Source organism: Morone saxatilis, unplaced genomic scaffold, assembly GCF_004916995.1.
Source record: "Morone saxatilis isolate NCDOM2014 unplaced genomic scaffold, NCSU_SB_2.0 Contig19, whole genome shotgun sequence".
Lineage (NCBI taxonomy): Eukaryota > Metazoa > Chordata > Actinopteri > Moronidae > Morone > Morone saxatilis.
The window spans coordinates 25,557,333-25,567,031 of NW_023339751.1; the positions used below are offsets into that span (position 1 = coordinate 25,557,333).

Here is a 9,699-nt window from a genome sequence, read left to right on the forward strand (position 1 = left end):
ACGCGCCACATTTTTTGGCAGTAACGCCGTTATTAAAATGGGAAGAGTAATCAATTAGATTACTCGTTACTGAAAAAAGTAACGCCGTTATTTCTATCACTGACAGTGACTCACAGAGCTAAGAGATTATTGCGTCAGCTTCCATTTTAAGCATGGTAATATCTTTGCAATAAAGAACATTGTTCCACATTTTTATAGACCACATGATAAAAATACAACTACAATATATTCAGTTTCTCATTTTATTTAAGGGCAAAAAGAAAATGCTACAAAACATCCTAATAGTGTTCTGATAAAACCCCAAGCAGTGCAACAGCTGAAAAACCCAGACATCATTATCATCTTCATCTCCAGCAGCAATGTCACTGCAAGCACTTCTTATTGGTATTCTTACTATGTTTATAAAGAATGCATATTAAATCACACTGAAGGCTGACTTGAATGTATATGTCTGCACTTTACACATTCAAACTTCTTCCTTCTTTTCACACAAAACACTACCTCACACTGTAAAACCAGATGTTTATTTAACTCTAAAAGGTGTTTAAACGGATTACATCAAACATTTTAAGTAAAAGTAACTCAATTTTGTAAGTTAAAAAACATTCACTGACTTAATTTTGTCGGTTATTTGTTTCGTGAACACAAAATACCTAGTAAAAAGTACTTAATCATTTTTTTTTTTACTTTTTGTGTTATTTACAATTTTTGATTAATCCATTTTAACAATATTTTTAAGTTAAATTATCGTATTACGGTGCAGTGAAATTCAGAATGAGAAGTTGTATCAACTTTATCTAGTCAAGTCAGTGTGCTGATTTAATGTACTATTTTTTAAGGTACTGCCAGATTTTTGTGAAACAATAACATATACTTTTTTATTCCTGTGTAATTTGACCAAAATTGTCCATGGGGATTAAGGTTTTGGTCATGGTTTCACTTGTACTTTGTCTTTGCACCATTTCAAATTAGAATAATCAACTTCCCATGACACCTGAATGGTTTTCAGTAGTGTTACGGTGTGTTTTGTTGGTTGGTCACTTTGAAGTGGCTTTTAGAAGCCTACTCCAGGGACTCATTGTAGTAGTGCACTTGCATAAAGTTGGGGGACCACCGTGGCCGGGATATCCCGACTTTTATTATTTAGTATGGGTCAAGCTCCAGGGTTATATTCTTTAAGAACTGTTCCTTAGGGAAGATAGTAGGGGTGAGTGAGTACACAATTATCTCTACCTGTTCGACCAACTAAATTATCTGCATTTGGTACTTGGAATGGGCAAAGCATAAACCAGATGTGGGTGATGCTTAAACAGGAAAGGTGCCAGACAAACCGGAAATCTAACCAGTCATACAAGAGTAACTTTGAAAAATAAATAAATAAGTTAAGTTTTACGACTTTTACGTGACACATTTTACCTCAAAGTACATGATACTCGTTTCAGCCGAGTACTCGCTCAACCCTTGAACATAACAACTGTTTAACAGAGTTGGGAGTCACCATGCTGCGTAAACTGACATTTATGTGTAAAATGTGAGTGCCCCTTTAAAGCAGCTGGTAGGGCAACATATGTCTGTCAAAGACCAGCTTAGACAGTTCAGGTTTCATAAGGGATCTACATGTCAAAAGTAAAAATATCTGACTGAAAATCACTTTAGCTCTATAGATACCATCTTACAATAAATTCAGTCCAATCAGCCCCTGTTGGTGTCTTGGTTCAAGGAGGCTACAGGTCTACTAGTAAAATTCAACAGTGGTTTTCTTAATGTAATTAGCAGGCTAAACACAGTATCTGCTGTGCTAGTAGAAAGTAGCATTAGCATGTTGGTGCTAAATGAGTCTGCTGGCTTGTCAGGTAGCCAACTATCAGCTTGTATGTCACTATATTTAGAGGATAGGTTTGGATCTGGCTTGTCTATCGTAGTACAATACTCACATCATATGTTCACCGCAATTGTTCCTCTCCACACTCACCATGTAGTATTCTGTTTGTAGCGTATCTACGCTGTAAGAAATGGGGAAAATATCCCATCCACAGACAATGCACTCTATCACGAATATGAGGCTTGAGTAATGTGAGTTAGCCAAATCAAGTGTTTTTAGTACAAAATTCCCTCTTTGTGTTTCCACAATCAGCCTTGGCAGAGGGATAAATCCTGGTAGTCGCATTCAGGTTTGTCGGGCCGAAACACAGACAATGAACATACAAGTGAATTGCCTGAACAAAGATGGCGAGTCATGATGTCACATCCTGGCTAGCCTACGCAAAGTTAAACAAGGCTCACTTTGTGAGCACCTACAGAACTACAGCTCCCATGAAAAACATCCATTTGGTCCGATAACGGAAAGTCTAAAAGACCCCACAACTAAAGTTTTGCCATGTAGTGGAAAAGGCCAGTATGGAGGAGGAATAATTACAGCGACGGATAACTCATTCAACATGCCTATGACATGTGAGTATTGTTTTGTGATAGTCAACCAACCAACCAACCAACCCGTTAACCCTTACAAGCCAGACAGTTTTCATACACCTCCATGTTTGCAACCAGTGTGGTTAAGAAAGTCTTTGTTATCGTGTATAGTCCCTACAGTATTCTACAGTAACATTTTGCTGTGTGTATGCGACTGTTGAGCTACTGTAACCTGTACGGCTGCCTTTAAAAATCATCAGTGATGAGCAGGTTCACAAAAACAAGGATTAAACAGTATTATTTACATTTCAGAGGTGGAATGTTTCAACTGAAGAAGCAGATAAACAAGGAGTACACAGAGTGGAACAAAGTAAGAATCAAGGAATTCTGCTACAGAGGTCAGGAGGTAACAAAGATTTATAAAAGATTGCTATTATAACATGAATATAAAAAACAACAAACAGAAGAAATAATTGTGTTTGTTTGAGGCAAATCTACTGAAATATAAAAAGAGCTCTCATGTGTGTTAAAGATTTCTATTTTATATTTAGAGTGAGATATGCAATTTACGGAAGAGGAAAATAAAAAAAAGGAGAAAAATGATTTTAGTTTGAGATTAATCACTTCACTCTTAATGTGCTAGAAATATTTGTTATCCACCAATTTCCTGAAAGATGAAATGTAAAATTAGGAGATTCTTTTTTTTTCAAATTCAGCGTGCACTAAAAAAGAAATTCTGTGTTTGTACTCAGCCCTGGCTCTGTAAATGGGAAACATTGGATCAAACCGAGCCACGCAACACTAACTTGTTATACCAGCTAACGTTAAATGACTTGCACACGGACATTCAGCTTACTGTTTAGCCAAGATATGCTATAACATATGATGTTAGCTTAGCAGCACCTAATATATTAGGCAGCAAGTGAACATTTTGCTCCAAAGTTGTTTGTGTTAGAAGCAAGGAAAAAATGTGCCCAGCGTGAGGATTTGAGCGACTTGACAAGGGCCAGCATTGTGATGGACGACTGGGTCAGAGGCATCTCCCAAAACCTGCAGCTCAGCTCATAAGTAGTCCCAAAGTAGGAAAGAACCAGAGATCAGCCCACATGGCTCATTGTGCATGTGGGGAGCAGGGCTTGGCCCGTGTGTTCCGACCAAAACAGACGAGCTTAACTGTAGCATCAAACTGCTGAAACAGTTAATGCTGCTTCTGATAGAAAGGTGTCAGAACACCACAGTGCACACCCGTATGGCTGTAGAACATTATGAACCACCAGGGTGCCCAGGTGATTCCCAGCAGTCCAATTGGAACCAATAGTGAGGTTATATCAGCTACACTTCAGTCTGAACATACCTTTAATTCTAGTTCTCATTAAGTTGTAATTTTGATGGAAAACTAATATTTTTGATGTATCTGACATGGCACTGGTCGTTCAAGGTAATTAAACCCAATTTTAAAGAATGTAAATCTATATTGTCAATGCAAAGTATTTTTAACCCTCACGACCGACTCAGCTACCACATGGCTGCATTGAATTATCAGCTGATGTGAATGCTTACAGGTCATACACGTTAATCTTTCCTACCTTTACCATTATCATCATTAATAATGTGAACATGGGATTTCTTTTTCTTCTCATTACATTAATTCTCCTCTGTAGAACTCATTCTTTACACTTGACCTGTTTTTCCTGTGAGTGCCTGTCAGCTCTGGTATTGCATAAAGAACGTTCCCGTCAATTAAAGTGATTTTGACTACAAAAACATCATTGGAAGGAAAAAAATGGCACATGCTGCCCATTTAAATGAAGTACTCAGTCAACAAATATTGAACGTTTTGTCACACAAACAAAACTAATGGTACATTTTCTATCAGGTAACATCTAACCCCTGACACTTTTTACAATATACAACATCTTTCTTTTTTTTAAAGAAAACACAATGAAATTTAAATTGTAAAATCATTAAACAAGAGTTAAGATTATACAAATAGAATTCCAACTATCATTTAAAAAACTGAGTGAATTAAAGTGCAAATGATGAATATATCCTTCTGTGGAAACATTACCCAAGTTACCTCTTCTGTTTGTGCCACAACATGTCCCTGTACAAAGCATGACTTCTCTGTGTGTGTTGGTTTCAGTATGGCTCTGCAAGTCTGGAGAAGGACTGCCATCTATTGGTTAAACTATAGAAAACATCGGTCCCATTCTCTCTAGTCCTGCACAAGTTTCTTGTGTGTTAACAGCAATTCAAGTTTGACAACTTCAACATCCCCGGGAGGTTGCAGACACAGATCTGACCCATGATGTCTGAGATTAGTCCAGTGGTTTTAAACGTTTTCCAAAAATATATCTTTTATACTGGTCTGTCTTGGCTGATGGATCATAAAAATATTCCTTGTAGTGAGAGCTGAAGAGGCAGATAGCAGTAACATGGAGGTTAGACCTCATATCCACAGATCCATCTGGTAAAAAAAAAGGTTGATAAGTGCAAATATTCACACGAATAAAAAATAGGAAGTGTCTGACTTTGCTTTTATGAGATCCTTCCCTCATTGGTGCACTTTGATCTTGTCTCTTTAGGTGTCTTCTGTTGTCATCAGTGAAGCTGGCATAGACAGTAATGGATGAGCTACAACTCAGCTTTCTCTGAATCTTCCTTTTGGTGTCGCCATGGCAGAATTATGACAAATTTATCATCTAAACATCTGAAACTAGTTCAACGTCACAGTAAACAGGATAGGCCGTGGATCAGTTGCACACTCAGCCGGCTGTCTGTCTCTGATTTTAAAATTTCCACATTTTGCTCTCGGGGTCACTCTACCAATGAGTGTGGCTGGTCTGAATCCAGTTGAAGGACCCTAACGTATTTTCAGCTGCTGCAGTCCAGTGATGGAGACACCGAAGTGCACTGAATTCAATCTTTCACGTTAGTAATAGAATAGATTATTCTGACATTGCTGCTTCCTCTGGAGATTTCATATTGCCGAGTCTGACAACCTGCCATTAGCCTCTGATGAAGCTTCCACAACACTCCACACTGATACCCTTGTTTTACCAACGCGAACCTAGAGCTAGTTCTGGGCTGGTGCTAGTGTTGGTTGCGAACCTTCTAAGAACTGGTTTTCTTTTCCATGGGCTTGAGAGCCATGTCATTACATCACTGTATATGTCTCCAATATTAGCTGTTGTTACCAAGGTTACGATATTTTTTAGATTGTATTGTAACCTAGGTCTAGATGATACTCCTTATAAAATTATTTACAGAGACCTAACAGTTCACACCATGAGCAAGCACTTGGCGACAGTGACAAGGAAAAACTTCCTTTTAAGAGGCATAAACCTTGAGCAGACCCCGACTCTAGGTGGGTGGCCATCTGCCTCGATGCAATGTAATATGTGCTAAACAGCTAATAAATACAAAGCTGTCTGGCCACAAGGCGCCCCAGCTACTGCTGTAAACGGTTCTTGGTTCTAGAGCAGCAATGTTCTGGTGCCGAGCTGAAACCAGTTTACCTGGCCAAGAGCTGGTTCTTTGACTTTTTAAATGTTGGTCATTGATAAGTATATAATGCATACATTTATAATGCAAAAAACGAAAAATCTGCTTTATGCCCAGTCTGAACAAACCTTTTTTTTCTCTTTTTTCTTTTTCTAAGTTTTGATTTATCGGACATGACACTTAAAACCAAACAAACATCGACCCAGATCGGCATCATCAACATTGACAGTTCTTTGGCTGTTGAAACTGGTTCAAGATTGGGCACCGGCTCAACCAGCCCTCACACTGCCTTGGTGCAAAAGGGGGATCAGATGACAATGAGCCAAGAAAACCAGGGCTTGTATGTAAGGGTTAGTGTTGTAGAAAGCAACAGTAAGAGGTTAGGGCTGGCTAAAGGGCCACACAGAGTCCAAAACTAGACACGGATAGTGGATATGGTTCTGTTTCTACTATGCTGGGTCTCTGCATACACAGATGTGTATGTTTGTTGGTGCAGGCAGTCCACACAGAGCCTCATGGACATGGACAGAAGACCAAATTTACACTCTGTTTACAAGTCTGCCTTAAATAGATATGAAATATTATGCTGATTCTTTTTGTAATGTATGTATTAGTATTGAGTTTTTTCAAACATAGAGTAAATGTTATTTTGGAGAGAGACAGAGCGAGCAAGTAAGACAGACAGCAGAGGCAGAGGCCTTTAGTTCCACAGTGGTGTGGTACAGCAGTGTGTGCAAAACGGGACTGAAAAGGTGGAGCTCATTAAAAACACTAAGCCTGGTGCGCTGTCTCTCCACTAGCCACCACAGCCACTGATATCATGAACCTCGTCAAAGTTTATCTGGAACATGAATCCATCAGCCTCCACACAAACCTGCATATTTCCCTCCAGCTGCTGACAGACATCTGAAAAGAATAATTTCAGTCATTCATCTTAGAAATGAGTATTTTGCTTCTTCAGTGGTTTATTTAACAAATTCCATTTTTGTGTGCATAGAAAGTAACAATAAAATTTAATTAATACAAATATAAAATCTCCAGCTCACAGGAATTCTAAGCCCTGAATAATACTATATTCCTATTCATACTTATGTGGTAAGGTTTAGTATCTTAACAGTGATCTTACTTTAGATTAATATTGCTGTGTTTATTATAATAGTTTAAAATACTGCCAGTATTGTATTTAAACCTCAGTTTATCATACAGTCTTATATGTTCTGTTGCCGCTACTCAACACTGTATGTACTGTTTATGATATTTTTCTCAATATAATATAATATTACAGGGACAACTGTCAGTCTACATGTCCTCTCCGGAGTCCAGTGTGTAAATAACGGAGAATGTCTGCCATCTGTCTGACTAACTTCAACAGTGCAGGCAGAATACAATACAATACAAACTGAGTGTAGCAGTGTGGACCACCGGGTTACCGAAGTGGAACTGTAAGGCCAGATAATGGAAGGAGCTTACACACTTATTTTGGAATTTCAACCTCTTAATGAATGATGTTCTGGCGCCATCTGAACTACAGACCGTGACTAGGGCTGCGCGATATGAAGATATACAGTGTGTCGGGTCGTCCTATCAGTCGACCCATATATGGGTCAGCCTGGTATTATTGGCTGATATCGCAGACATATTGGCATCGTATCAGTACCGGCAGATGTTATGCAATATGCTCCGATATGAAAACTGATTTTCCAGTATTTAGTGCAAAAATAAATGCTTGTGGTAATATATTGCCGTCACTACAAAGTTCGTCCAGCAGAGTGCGCTGTGATTTACAATGGGGTAAGCAGCACAGAGTAAGAATATAATACGAGTCCTTTTGCAGAGTAAAAAAGTGCTATTCTCATTCCAGCTTGAAACTTCACTATACTGGCTGCCATTTAGGTAATAATCAGTGACTTTTCCCTCTCTAAAATTGGTACTGGGCCCTAAAATTGTATATCAGTTGGGATCTACGTTTGTCACGCGGGCATGGTTTGGGTACGAAAACTCTGACACGAACCAGAAAACCACACTTTGCAAATTATGCCACAGACTGGTCACCATAACAGACTCAAACACCACTAAACTCTTTTACCACCGACACATCATCCCACAAATCATGTCAATCAGAACGGAGAAAGAGAAAATTTGCACAAAGGTTCTAAATAAAAGGAGAAAAATATATGATTCAAAATGTGGGGCCTTTCTATGTGACCAGTTTATATAAACTGTTCATCTAATTTAAAGCAAATGTGCTGATATGCATCATTATCTGGATATGAAATAACCTATATTATGGGATATGAAATTTTGGTCATATCACACAGCCCTAAACATGACCATCAGAAAGATGTCATGGACTGTAATATTACAGACGCAACCATGCTACCGGCCGCTCAGTCAACAAAGTAATTTCCTACAGAGCTGAGCACCATGACAAACTTTCTGTTGTGTATATAGTCATCTAGCCTGCTATTGCTGCCAGCTATTGGTATTTTGTTTTGCCTTTGTCTTGCAAAATACCACATGAATATAGGAGCCACTGATTCATTGTTTGTTTTTTTATATTCTTATGTTTACCTTTGCAAAATGCTTCCTAATTAGCTCTTGTGGGCTAGCTTCTGGATATTAACTCATCACAAAGGTGCTCAGAGACGTGAACCACTGTTTCAGAGTCAGCAGGCATCCAACTCACAGAGGAGACATTTTTCCGTGGAGGTAGCCCTTCATGCTGTGCTGGTCCAGGTGGCAGCTGAAACTGAAGCTGTGAGTGGTTTCCAAGCTGTAGGTTTGGATTTTTAAAGTCAATGTGTAATGGGTTTTTGACATAGCTTATCTTGATACAGTCACTGGATCCATTTTAAACCCACAGTGTCTTCAAACCATCAAATCAAAATGAAGCAGACAAGATACATCCATCCATCCTGGCTGCAGGAAAATCCTCCTTGGCTTGACGTGAAAAGGAAGTGAGAGAATGTGAATGTGGCTGGGTCAGGATGATACCTTTTGAGCAGTGGAGGAGCAGCAGCACAGTGGTGGTGGAGTTGGTGCTGGCGGTGACAGGATGGTTGGGGGTGTAACTATTGTCAGTTTTCAGCCAGTGACAGTGCCAGAGCTGCCTGCAGTGCTGCCTCTTCATCGATGCTGTAGTCCTGTCAGAGTGCAAAAAACAACAATAAAACCATAATCTAATAAAGAACAGTGTAAATATATATATCAGGGTCTCTGCAGCTTAAATTTAACACTTTTAAGATCATTATGAATGCAAGGAGGAGATTCCATCAGTGTTTAATAAAAAAGCAAGGAAATCTGAAAGGAAATGGATTCGAAATTATTAGAATATCGCTCAATTTGGCAAGATAATCTTAAAACCTATAGAAAGGCCCTCCGTAATGCCAGAGGAGCCTATTACTCAACATTAATAGAAAAAAATAAGAACAACCCTAGCTTTCCTCTTTCAGCCACTGTAGCCAGGGCTGACAGAGAGTACAGCTCTATTGAGCCACATATCCCCATAACCTTAAGAAGCAATGATTTCATGAGATTTTTTTATCATAAAAATATTACTATTAGAGAGAAAATTAATAAACAAATGCCATCAACAGTTATCAGTGGCTCTCCAAGTTCAGGAACTTTAACTAATGTAAACTTAGATATATATTTAGAATGTTTTTCTGCTATCAATCAGTTAACTTCAATAATTTCTTCATCGAAGCCATCATCAGATTCTGGAGAAAGTAGTAACCAAACAGTTGTGTGACTTGTGAATCAGATTAAAGGAACCGCACTAAGCTG

At 38.7% G+C, this 9,699-nt stretch overlaps 1 protein-coding gene across 1 annotated transcript in view; it reads right to left on the reverse strand.

Moving 5' to 3' along the window:
- Window positions 1-6,858: 6,858 nt before the first annotated feature.
- LOC118329294 (E3 ubiquitin-protein ligase RNF166) overlaps window positions 6,859-9,699 on the reverse strand; it is a gene marked incomplete in the record, with an annotated part of 9,848 nt that continues 7,007 nt past the window's right edge. Inside the window, 1 exon segment of the mRNA XM_035663391.1 lies at window positions 6,859-9,056. Within this exon segment, the coding sequence (XP_035519284.1) occupies window positions 8,991-9,056 (66 nt within the window).